The following is a 12415-nucleotide window of genomic DNA, read 5'->3' as shown; positions in this document are numbered from 1 at the left end:
AGGGGTCTGGCTTTATAGGCTCAAAGGCTCATAAAATAGAGAAACCATCCAGTCCAACCTCCTATCACAGAAGGACAAACTGAATTCCAAATAAGGGAAATGACTTATCCAAGACCCTAGAGATAGTAAGTAGCAAAGCTGGGCTCCAAAGGCCCCTGAGCTCTTAATCCCCCGTGCTTGTCTCATGGTCAGACCTACCCTCGTGGCATCCCTCCACCCTCTCCTCCTTGGGTCTCCCACTCACCCATATTTACGAAGCTCATGACCATGTCAGCATGGCTGATGACCCGTTCCAGAGGAGGGCTCTGGGTGCTCAGACTGGTCAGCACAGGCCTGGAGACCCCGCGGCCCCAGGACACCTCTGCGTCCTCACTGCCGTGCCCATCTTCCTCTTCACTGGCCATGGCGTGGTACAGGTCCAGCATGAAGAGTGGAGCCGAAGATGGCAGCTTGGCCCCAGGGGGGGACCTGGGCCGGGGGCGGCCTGGCAGTCCCAAGATGGACAGGATCTCCCGCTGCATTTCCCGCTTCTCCCGGCCGCTGAGTCTCCTCTGGAGGAAGCTGGAGGTGTGGAGGTAATTCCCAAGGAAGCTGCTGCTGCCCAGCTCACACAGGAGAAGTCCCAGGAGCCAGAGGTGGGCCATCCCACCGAGGGGCCCCCTGGAGAAGAGTCTCATGGTCCTGCTGAGTGTGCCCCGCTCCTGCCGAGCCCTTGCTCCAGGACTCTCCCCCTCTCCTTGCCCCCTTTCTCTTAGGATCCAGCTATGCCAGCGCAGAGTCCTGGGATTTAACTGGGGGTGAAGGGGATGGATCACAAGTGGCCCATTCACGGATGGGCTTTGAAATCAAGAACTAGGAATTGGACTATTTTGTTAAAAAATAAACTGAAGTGTGAAGACTTATGGGAAATCAAAAAGGAAACCCTGAAGCCTGTGAAATGAAATTAAAATGGAATCCGTCTCTAAGGGGTCAAGGTAGGCTGCCCGGTGGTCACACTGCGCTTCTGTCAAATGAGCCGGGCCCCAGAAGCGCCAGCACTCCGCCTTCTTCCCTTTGGAATTCCTCCGAAGGTGGGGGCAGCTGCTTTGCCACCTTCCGCGGGGCTCCGTGGGCGGCTTTCTCTAGGATGCGGGAGAAGTCCCGGGGCGCATAGTAGAACGAGAACTGAGCCCCAGCCCAGAGATTCTCCCAGACAGTCCCGGGAGCCGCAGCCCGGGCAGGGGAAGGTGGGGATGGGGAGGAGGGAGAAAGAAAGGAGAAGGGAAGAGAGGAGAGGAGAGCCGCGAGAGGGTGGAAGAGAGGCAGGTGGGAGAGAAAGGCAAGGGTCAGGGGTGGGGGGAGAGACGGGGAGACAGAGACAGAGGGAGACAACAGTGAGGCAGAGACTGAGCAGAGACAGAGACCAGAGAGAGAGAGTGCACAGTGACAGAGGCGGATACTGAGACGGAGGCAGGGAAGAAAGAGGGCAGGACCAGGCAGGGAGTTAAAAAAGGAAGGGAGACCGAAGAAACGAGAACTCAGGAAAGCCTGGCAGAGCCAGAAGGAGGGAGGGAAGGAATGAAGGCAGAACCGGCCCTGACCCCTGCCCGCAGTGGCGCTCCCCCGGGACTCCTCTGCCGGACCCACCGGGCTCTGGCCGAGCTGCGTGTCCCGCGAGGTCGGGGCCTCCCGCAGAGCCCCGAGGGGCAGCCGGGTTCCTCCGTCGAGTTCTGTCTCTGGCTCCTGGGCGGGTGAGGCTCGAGGGCGGAGGGGCCCGCGCGGGGTGGGGCGGGGGCGTGGCAGAAGGACCAAGTGGGGGCCTGGGGGAGACACCGCGCCACCTGCCTCCTCCGTCTGCCTGTATGTCCGTCCGTCTGTCCGTCTGTCCGTCCCGTCGGGGCCCCCGCGCCTCCCTTGGCAAAGCCTCGTCCCCGCCCTCTGGTGGCTCCTCCTCTCTCTTGGGCCGGCCCCGACGTGGGGGTCTCCGGGCTCCCTGAGCAGAACGAGAGCTCTGGGCACCCAGGGCAGGCGTCTGTGGGCGCGGTCGTGGGCACCTGCGTTGTCTCGCGCTACGCCCGCAGGTCGCTGCTGCCGGTGAGGGGCCGCCCGGGCTCCCTGGCAGGGGGCCGGACTAGCCGGGCGCTCGCTCCCACAGTAACAGTGAGTGAGTGGCTCGAAGCCCCGCCCGGGCTCGGGCTAACCCCAAGGCCGGGCCAGGAGAGAGACGGCAGGGCACACGCTGAGCCGTGCTCCCCGGCCAGTCTGAAGTGCCTTCATTTTCTTAGGCTTTCGGCACACACAACAGACCAAAGAGCGGGCACAAGCTTTGGTTCTAGGGCACGCTGACCAGCGCGGGGTCCCCAGGGACGCGCGCGCCCTGGGATGCCAGCTGGTCCCAGCTGGGACTGGGGGCTTCGCAGGCGCCTCTGCCCCCTCCTGGACATCCCTGGCTCGGCCGCTCCTGCCCTCTCGCTTTGCTTCCGCTCTCCGGGAGAGCCACCTCAGTGAAAATCCTTCCACAAATGAAAAGCCTCCCTCTGTACTTTGTACCCCGGATGCCGGAACTCCGCACGTGAAGATCAATGTGCAGCCTCTCCCTGGAGCTTCACCGGCCCCAGGATCAGGGACCAGGATCACCCTCAGACCTCCCTCAGAGGGCGTCTAGTCTAGTCCCAGCCGCACCTGAGGCGATTTCCTCTACTTCGTCGCATTTAGCCTCGGCTCAAAGACTTGCAACGTCGGGGAGCTCGCTCACACAACCTTCAGCATTCCTATTCCTGGGGAGCTCCCTGGTTGTTGGAAGGTCTTCCCCCTCCCGTGGATCTTGGCTCTGGGAGGTGGGGGCTTCCTCCAAAGATTCAAATGAACGGGGAGAAAAGTGCTGCGTTTGGAGTCTGAGGACGCGGTTCCAATCCCAGCCCCTTCTCTAGCTGTCACGGGCAAGACCTTTCCCTCTTCAGGGCTTGTTTCCTCGTCAGGAATTTGAGGCAGAACTCTAAGACCTCTTCCAACTCCAGTTCTGTGATCCTCCCAGCGAGCCTCCTCTAAAGTCCCGACTTGGAATGGGGATGGATGGATGGATGGATGGAGTACTAAAGTCTGCCCATGGGGCATCTCCACATAACCGGCTACCCCATTTCCCTTCCTGTATTTCTCTTGATTTTTTTCTGTCACTTTTTTTTCATATTAATACAAAATATTTAATCCTGGAACAAATTCTCTGGTACCATATAGGCAAAGTCGAATTCTTTGCCTCTAACAGCCTTGCATAATTTAAAGCTATTCCTCCTCCTCTTCTCCCTCTCTTCCTCCTCCTCTTCCTCTTCTTTCTCCTCCTCCTCCTCCTCCTCTCCTCTGTCTCTGTCTCTCCCCCTCCGTCTTTTGCCACCTCTTCCCTCCCAGAAACCTCTTCTCCAGCTTACACTTCCTGGATCCTTCTCATTGCAGCTTTATGCTGTATTTTCTTAGATGTTCCAGGACTATTCAGTTTCCAAAGCAAAGTCATGGCGGGGCTCCCTGAGCATAGGACCAGGGGCTGCCACAGCTTCAGACTCCCATCAACTTTCATTGCAGGTGGAATTCACAAAGCAGAGCTCCCTCAGCAGCCCATTGAGAGCTCCCACGGGAAGCAGGGAGCCCTGGCTCCTGGAGATCCCCGGCTAGAAGGGAATAATACATACAAGGCTCCGGTGAGCCCTGGAGAGGGGCGAAGTGTTCTGGAGAGTCCCGGGGAAGGTGGTCCTGGAAGAGATGGGAACATGTGGGAACCGGGCAGACTTCCTGGAGGAGGTGATATTTGAGTGGGGCTTTACAGAATGGTTTTGAACTGCAAGGAGGGTGTTCCAGGCACTGGGCATAGATCAAGCCAAGTCAAGGAAGAGAGTAGGGGCAGAGAGGAGTCCAGTTTGGAGCGAAGAGTAAATGGGAGGGGAGAATTTGTAATAAGGCTGCAAAGGCAGGATCCCCTTCCTTCCAATGCCTGAGGTTTGCCTCTTCTCCTCCATCCACAGGGCTACCATGTCCTTGTTCCTGGCACATAGTAGGTGCTTAATAAGTGTTTACTGATTAATTGATTAAAAAAACTAATCACATGGAATGATTAACCAAGCAAAAAAGAGTTGATTCTGGCACTGACAGGTTGTAAATCACTCAAGACTACTCAGCCAGGATTTGTCAGAGGCAGAATCTGAACCCAGGTCTACGCCATCTCTCCTTCATTGCTTATATGTAGTCCATTTTCCAGACAACCCAGCCACTTGAAAGATGTTTCCAAGATGCTTCTGCACCTGTAAAGAGCCCAAGGGCAGAACCGAGCTCAGGCTGATAAAAGGATTCCTATTGAACTGGGCTGGGGCTGAGACCTGTATTTTTTTTTTTGAACCCTTACTTCCATTAGAATCAATACTGTGTATTAGGATGAGCAATGGGGTTAAGTGACTTGTCCAGGGTCACACGGCTAGATTTGAACCCAGGACCTCTTCTCTCTAGGTCTGGCACTCAATCCGCTGAGCTACTCAGTGGCTCCCAGAGAGCTGTATTTCTAAATAAAAAAGGTGCATGTTCATAAAGCAAAGGAAGAGGGAGTTTGTGGCCCACCAATTCCCTGGGCACTTTTATCAAGACTTTTTTGAGGAGGGGAGGGGCGGAATTTAAAATGCAAACTTAGTTCTTTGGGCTCTCTGGTCCAGCCCAGCCCCTCATGCCACAGCCAGCTTGGCCTTCCCAGGGACGGCTCTGTCTATCCTGCGGGGTGGGCATGGAAACCTTTGGGGAGCTTCTGGGATAAAGGGGTTGGCGGGCAGGCAAAAAATCTGTTTGAGACGTCATCGGAACCCCTGAACGGCAATGCCTTTTGCCGCGGCATCTTATGCATGTCTCTCCATCTTCCCTAGAGAGTAGATTCCCAGAGTCAGAAGGGATTATTATATGAATTATTAATAATAATGAACAAAAACTAGTAAGAATAGTATTTGTATAACCCTTTAAGGTTTGCTAAGTGCTTGACAAATATCTCATTTGATCTTCACTCATTGCAATCTCGGAAAGTAGATGCTATTATTATCCTTATTTTACAGATAAGGAAACTGAGGCAGACAGCCGGGTAAAGTGGATTTTCAGGGCCAGATTTGAATTCTTCTTGATTCTGGGTGGAGCACTCCTCACTGTCCCTCCAGGACTGAGAGGGTTCTTGGAGAACATCTAGTCGAGCTCGTCTTCTATTTTACTGATGAGAAGACTGAGATTCATAGAAGGGAAGTGAATTATCCAAGGCCAAATGGATACCGCAGGGGAGCCTGGATTCGCACGCAGACCTCTGAACCCTTCCCTAGCATCTTGGGCAAGGGGCCCTCCTTCAGTCTAAGACAACTGGAGTCAGACCAGAGCCTTGGAGGCAGCCCTCGTTGTTGGGGAGTTTTTCCTTCTCTGGGACTGGGCTGAATGCCTGGTTAACTCTCAAGGCTAGTGCCTCTTCCCTATTGCCTCTCTCTCTTTTAGATATTTTATTTTATCAATTACACGTAATACCAGTTTTAAGTTTTTGGATGTTACGAGAGTCTCCCTCTCCCTTCTTTTCTATCTTGTGGTCCAGACCGATTGGCCAGTCCTGGCATCATCCTGCCACTCTCGCTTTCTCCCACATTCCCAATCCACTTAAACTGGCACTTTTTAATGGCTCGGCAGAGGACAGAACTCCGAGCCTTCCTAGCTCTGGATGCAGACCCAGTCCGGGGAAGGCACTGGGCTTCTTGGACCCTTTCCTGTGAAGTGGAACAACATCCGTAGCAATTATTAGCACAGGGCGGTTGAGAGGATCAGGAGAGAATGGACATTTTTGCAAACATGAAAGTGCTTTGCAAATCTCGTTGAAGCATAGCTGTCAGCTGATATTAGATTAGAGGGAATTGATGTTTACTGAGCCTGGTGATCAGTGATGCCCATTTTCTGAGGCGCTGACACCCTCCCCAAGAAGAGACTAAATGAACAAGCCTTTGTGGAGAACAGGAGGCCCAGCCTTGGGCTTGAGAAATCCTTTCCGACTGCAGAATCCCCTCTTCCGAGCTGTGCAGTCTTTTAAAAAGCCTCATTTCCCTCCTCTGTAAAATGGGGATAATGCCTGTGCCGCCTACCTTTATAGTTGTCGGGAAGATGAAATGGTAGACCATCAAGGTCTTCGTGTTTTTGTCAACCATAAAGAACCCTATAAATGCTGGCTACTATTTCCCTAATTCTTAGAAATCTGAAGGCTGAATCATTGCATGGGCAAGACAACTGGACTTAAGTGACTTGCCCAGTCACACAGCTGGCACACATTTGAACCCAGGACTTTCTGTCTCTAGGCCTGGCACTCAATTATTCACTGATCCATTAACTGACCCCAGAAGGAACTTCTAAGTTAGTTTTGCCTCAAATAAAAACAGATATCCTTATTTGAAATATCTGTGCTTCCTAAGACATGAAGAGGCAGCATCCGCTCTTATTTGAAAGGACAAGGCGAGATGGGCTGGGCCATAAACTCCCAGATCCAAATTCTGGAAAGGTACGTGCCTGGCAGAGGCGTAGTGGTAGAACACTATCTGGCATCCAATAGGGGTTCAAATCACAACAATGTCGTTTCTTGTCACAAGTCACTATCTCTAGACCTTGGTTTCCCCCTCTGGCAGCCAGTCTGGTGAGCCTTCCAGACCCTCCTACAGAACCATAGTGTGAACCACACAGGGCTTACAAGTCGTCATAAAAACGAGCCTGTGGCCTCCGGGTGAAGGCGCCTGGATCGGCTGATGCCCCTCCACAGCTAAGAGCTGAGGGAAATGGCTTCACACTCCGGAAGCTGACCCAGCCAGGAGACCCCTTTTCCAAGATCACCTGTGCAAAGCCGAGTCAGCTTTCTGATCTTTCTACTCTAACATGCCTCTGCCATGGACCCAGGGATCCCTCCTCCTTCCCTCCCTCTTGTTCATTGATAACCCGGAGACGGGTCTTCTGGTGCTTAGTCTGCTGGGCTGGCACTTTGGAGAAGTGGGTCACACTTGAAGCGTTTCCAGGTTGACAGGCTTTGCCAAGTAACCTTTGAGAACCTAGTGGCCACCTCTGTACCAGGATGAGGCATCCGAGGTGATGGCGCTTTGTAGGGAGGAAAATACATGGGAGACGTTCACTCGAACTCAACTGTTTCAGCCTTTTGTACCAAGTGATGAATCTAAATACATGTAATCTTAACTTCTGGCTAACTGTCATACAGAAAAGTAGAGTTTGGAATAAAACAAGGGAAAAAAAACAAACCATCCCAAAACATCATGACTGCAAGCAATTTTAATACAAAAAGGTGTCTTGTTTTAAAACAGTTCATTGGTACAGCTTTTGTTTCTGCCTCAGTTAGAACCAAGTGAAATCACACAGCACCATGGTTGGCCAGAGCTGCAGAATAGCAGTAAGACACACAAGGAGCTTTGGAGGGACTCTCTTCTTCCTCATGGTCACTCGGTATTATTAGAAAACAAAATTTTAAAAAAGAGCGAAGACACGAGTGAAATAGGCCTTGATGGGGAGTGTGCTGGTGAGACTTTGATTTGGGTATCAGCTTTCCAAATAGGTTCTTGGGAAGCTGAATGATTATTTAAATAAATGGCATGAAGAATAAAAAAAAGAAAACATGTAGATGAATAATTGTGGAATTCAGAATTTGAAAATAGGTGGCCAAGGACTAAGGCTTTCCACCCATACAGGACAGGATGTTCTCAAGCAACCCGTCATCTCCCGATCTTTCACTCCCAAGCAGGGCTTCTCAAGCGGTCTCCAGATGAGCCCTGAATATTCAGTGTTCATGAGACTTTTAAACACTCAGTGACTGAGACAGTAGTTTAAAGACAGCACTTTAATGAACGTTTACTATAACATGTGCAAATCTTATTAATTCAAATCCCTCTTTTCTTCGGCTAAAATCACAAAGTTAAAAACGATGGAAAAAACAGCTGGAGGTGCCCTCCCTCTCCTCGTGCTTCTCGAGGTGTCTATGATTTACAAAAAAAAGAGTCCGTTCCACGCTGCAGGATTCTCTTTTTTTTTAATATAATTTATCTTGCTGAGATAGCAAGTCAAGTTTATAAAGAAAATGCATTTAGGAATAATCCTAAAAGATAAAGCAGGTTTATAACCCTGCACCATGAAGAAAATCTATTTATAGTTTTTTTCTCCCCATCCTTTAATACATGTTCACATCTTGACCTCTTTTGTGTTTCTCAAACTTTTCAGTTTCCGGCCCCCCAATTGGTACTGGGGTTTCCCAGAAGGCAAAATTTATCTACATAAATATTCACATGAAAATAGTAACTTACAAAAAGAAAAAAAAATAAGGCAGCTTCATAACACAATTATTCTTTTACACTTTTAACAATATAACTTCTCCCATTCAGAATAAATATACACCCAGGATATGGAGCAGGCTTAAAACTGGACGCAGCCTCAGAAGGGAGACGTTATCGCTTTGGGCCTGGAGTCCTGGGGGAAGCTGTGGCGGTTTTCTTGGACATGGTGGGGATTTTGGAAGGCTTTGTTAACCCTCGCCTGGAACTGCCTTGGCCCCCTGCTGTGCTACTCTCAGATGTGTCTGAACAAGCCGACTGCGTCTCTAGGAGGTCAAAGTCAGAGGCGTCACTTCCTCGGCGGCTGCTTGCACGGCTCCCGGTCCGGCTTCCAGCACGACTTGTGGGGCGGCTTGTTGTCTTTTTTGCATCTGGAATTTAAGCACGAAATCAATCAATAGTTTTATGAAGCACTTACTATGTGCCAAAAAGGTCCTGCCCTCAAGGGCTACATGCTAATGGGGGAGACAACAAGCAGACAACGGTGTACAAATAAGCTATATACAGCCTAAACAGGACTAATGAACAGAGGGAAGGCAGCAGCACTGAGAGGGTTGGGGAAGGCTTTCTGCAAGGAGCTGAAAAACAGCCAGGAGAGTGATTTAATAGACCTGAGCTTTATGAAGGGGATTTCATAGAATCAGACTTTGGGTTGGAAGCGACCCAAGAGTCCAACTGTCTTGTTTTCGCTGATGAGGAAACTGAGGCACAGTGCAGAGAAATGACGTGGCCAGGGTCACACAACTATCAAATGTCTGAGGCAGGCTCTGAGTTCAGGTCTTCCTGACCCAAGCCCCATGTGCTGCCTCTCTGGCACCCAGTGTACACATTCCTCACAACAAGGACTCTTCGTGCCTGCTGAATATCTGAGCATTCTCTTTCCACCCAGACATGCTCACTGGCCATTACCATGTCGAAGGGAAGGACAAAGAGGAGGATGGGCTTGGGGGAGGGTTACTCATCTCATGTAAGTATCTTGCAGGGCACTGATTTCTTGTATCCAGCAATAAAAACTTGAGCACACAGAAGTCTTTGTGTGCAAAAGGGGTCTCTGTTAGTTTAGGCAGCTAGAAATGTCTTTCTATCAGGCTGTTGTCATCCCCAAATGGCAGTAAATGATGACTAGAAGAGGCAGGGTTACAAGGAGTGCCTATCACAGGGGGTAAAAGCTGGCTACGGTCTGGGCTAATCAGAGGCTGCTGAGGGGCAGAAGGCAGCTTTATCATCAACGTGACTGCCAGCCTAGGAAGGGTTCCAGTACTGGATTCTCATATCTGATAACTAGTCAAGGACCTTAAGGACAATCAGTAGAGCAGCAACCTTTTTTGGATCAAGGACCTCTGAGTTGCCATCTCCCACCTTCCACATGAGAATTATGTTTTCAAATGTATGTATAAATAAAATAAATAACAAAGGAAGCCACTTATATTGATATATAGTTATCAAAATACTAAAAAATAAGGACACAGACGCCCTGTCCAATAGAGGGTTGGTCACCAGGGGGGATTATTTTTTTGGCCACAGAGACTCACAAAGAATGGGTGATAGTACCTTCCACTGCTAGAGGGCAAACACACAATGATGAAATCACGAAAAATTTAAATATCATCACCATCTCTTCTGCTATCAAGAGGGAAGACTACAGCTAGTTCAGAGGAAACCTATTATGAGAGGCTGGAAATCTTCATGGGTTTCTTCCTGAGTATCAAAAGGTATATGTTGATCTTCAAGAGCCAGTGAATCATTCTGAATAGAGCATGAATACCCACACTAGACAATGTTCATTAGGAAAGTGCCTATTTCTCAAATCTTTTCTACTCTTGATTATAGAGCTGCCTCTCTTAAAAAGAGCAGCACTGATGACTCTTTGGAGTTCCGTGTACTTACCAGCCCGATTGGTTTTGGCACTGCTGGAGACTGGAGAAGAACTGTTACTGGCATCCCCAGTAAGAGAGGTTCGGCTAGAATGAAAAGCTGGACGCTTCAACTTGCTGCCTGTGGATGGCATCACCTTTGGGAGAAAAGGGTGTTGTTACTAAGCTCAATGATAGTGATTTGATTTAAAGAAGCATATTTTAGCCCCTGCCACAGGATTTTAATACAGGTCCTGAAAAGCAAATTAAAAGTCAAGGAAAACAGTCTTCTGTTGTTGCTTCAAAAATATGCATTTTATGGTTTAGGAAATCAGAATATTATGATTTGTGATTTAAAAATATGTTCTATCACTATTGTGGTTTTCATAAATATCTATGAGCAAAAGGTAGAAAATTTTCTCAGATTTTCAAGGCCATATTGAGAACGCTATAATTTAATTGAGAGGAAAGGGTGATGGAGAGAAGAGGAAATGGGAAGAATTTTTAAAACTTATAGGTCAAAGCTTCTTTGACAAAAGCCAGGAAGGTAATTTTCAGTCCAAAATGTCATAAAATTATTAGACTTGATTAAAGAAAGCAGGGGAGGACACCCAGGAGACTAGGGGCCCGGCCAGATGGGTTCTAAATGGTTTTATTACTAAGTATGTTTATTACCCTTAATATGTGGCTTCATTCCCAGGAACCCTACTTTTCTTTATCTGCAAAACGAGGATATTATTTATTCCTGACCCATCTCCCTCATATATAGCTACTGTGTCTCAAGAAGGAGATGGACACAACTGGGTTTTGAAAAAACAAAATTTTCAGTTGCATTTAGGAATTCTAGACTTAGTTTTGGGGAAGGGTGGATATACATTCTGATTCTATTTTAAATACTACTCTTCCTCCAACATGTCCTTCTAGTTTTTCTTTGAAATAAACTATTTAAATGTTTTCCAAGACTTTTAAAATGTTCAATTTGATCAGAAGAGAAAAATAACCCAGCATGACATTTCTGCTGATGTACTTTGGGGTTATAAATTTTCCAAACAAATCAAGAGAATGTCAAACAAAGCACGCTATCCATCAAGCTATTTGAGCGAAGGGCCTCAAATCTAAGTGGTCAGAGGAACTCCAGTTTCAGAAGCTACCCTTTCTTATGGTCAGATTGTTTGGGGATAACAGCTCTTAAGTGACAATTCAATTGTTACAAAATGAGCTGGTTATATAATAACTTCTATTCATCTGCAATGGGTAAGTCTTGAGAAAATGAAATAGCCACAAGATGAGTTTTCACCCATAGGCCTAGAATTTGCACAGTGTTTTTTGAGTTTTAGAATTTCTCACTCTCTTGAAACTGGAGCCATAAAGAAGGCAGGAGAGGCAGGATAAGCAGATTGAATCCTGGGATTCAGTAGCAGCAAGGGATAAAAGATAAGAGTTTGTAATTTGGTTTAAACTGGGCAGAATTCCCAGATTAACCCCAAAGCCCCATGAATGCCTAAGCCCGAGGTTCCTTGATATTTTCACTGAAGCTTCTGACATAGGAACCTGGTGCTGCTTGAGCAGGATCACAAATGCATATTTTGTGAAGAGCAGAATTTTGAAATGAGAACCCACGAACCAGGCAAGGCATTTTATTTCTCAAACACTGCCATACCCAAAGTGTTGAGGTGGTTTAGTTGTAGCAAATGAATAGGCTGAAACCCTGGTTTGTGTATCAGGTTGAAATAAGGTTATGAAGAATTAAAGGCTAGGTCCAAAAGGTCTGGAGTAAAGCTCAATCTGGAGCCCAAAGCAATTTCCACTGGCCTTACCTGGCTCTTCTGGTGTTATAGGCTTTGGGGCCAGTGGAATGCATGCTGAGGGTGACCATCCAGGGTAACATTAATCACATACCCCATTAAAAGCAAGAGAAAAATCATTATACATGCGCAATTGCTGAATTTCAGGTGTTAATAACTCGGCTCTTGATTGGATGACACTTTTCTTTATAAATGAATTTCATAAAAGTCTAATTAAAAATCACAGTATAAGTGAAGGGATCAGAAACCATGACTTTTTTTCCTGGCTGCATTAGCAGTAAAGCTGCTAATGACCTGATTTTTGGCCATAAAATCAGATCATGTGCATCAAACTTCTATAAGTCCGAGTTAGAAACTCCTGAAAAACACTTCCCCATGTGAACTAGCCATGGGAGCAAGTGCTAAGAGAGGAGAGGAG

The 12415-nt window shown here is 48.2% G+C and overlaps 2 protein-coding genes across 27 annotated transcripts in view; both read right to left on the bottom strand.

Moving 5' to 3' along the window:
* BMP8A (bone morphogenetic protein 8a) overlaps nt 1-3072 on the bottom strand; it is a 48325-nt gene extending 45253 nt beyond the window's left edge. The window contains exon 1 of the mRNA XM_007492835.3: nt 245-3072. Coding sequence (XP_007492897.1) covers nt 245-677 — 433 coding nt within the window. The 5' untranslated portion in view covers nt 678-3072. The remainder of the gene's footprint in view (nt 1-244) is intronic.
* A 4200-nt stretch (nt 3073-7272) lies between these two features.
* MACF1 (microtubule actin crosslinking factor 1) overlaps nt 7273-12415 on the bottom strand; it is a 404892-nt gene continuing 399749 nt past the window's right edge. For all 26 annotated transcript variants that reach the window (XM_056795193.1, XM_056795199.1, XM_056795200.1 and 23 more), the window contains 2 exons: nt 10227-10350; nt 7273-8710 (listed from right to left, as the gene is read on the bottom strand). In XM_056795193.1, coding sequence (XP_056651171.1) covers nt 8454-8710; nt 10227-10350 — 381 coding nt within the window. In that variant the 3' untranslated portion in view covers nt 7273-8453. The remainder of the gene's footprint in view (nt 8711-10226; nt 10351-12415) is intronic.

This window comes from Monodelphis domestica, chromosome 4 (assembly GCF_027887165.1).
Source record: "Monodelphis domestica isolate mMonDom1 chromosome 4, mMonDom1.pri, whole genome shotgun sequence".
In the NCBI taxonomy this organism is placed as follows: Eukaryota; Metazoa; Chordata; class Mammalia; order Didelphimorphia; family Didelphidae; genus Monodelphis; species Monodelphis domestica.
This window is presented reverse-complemented; position numbering and strand designations above follow the sequence as displayed.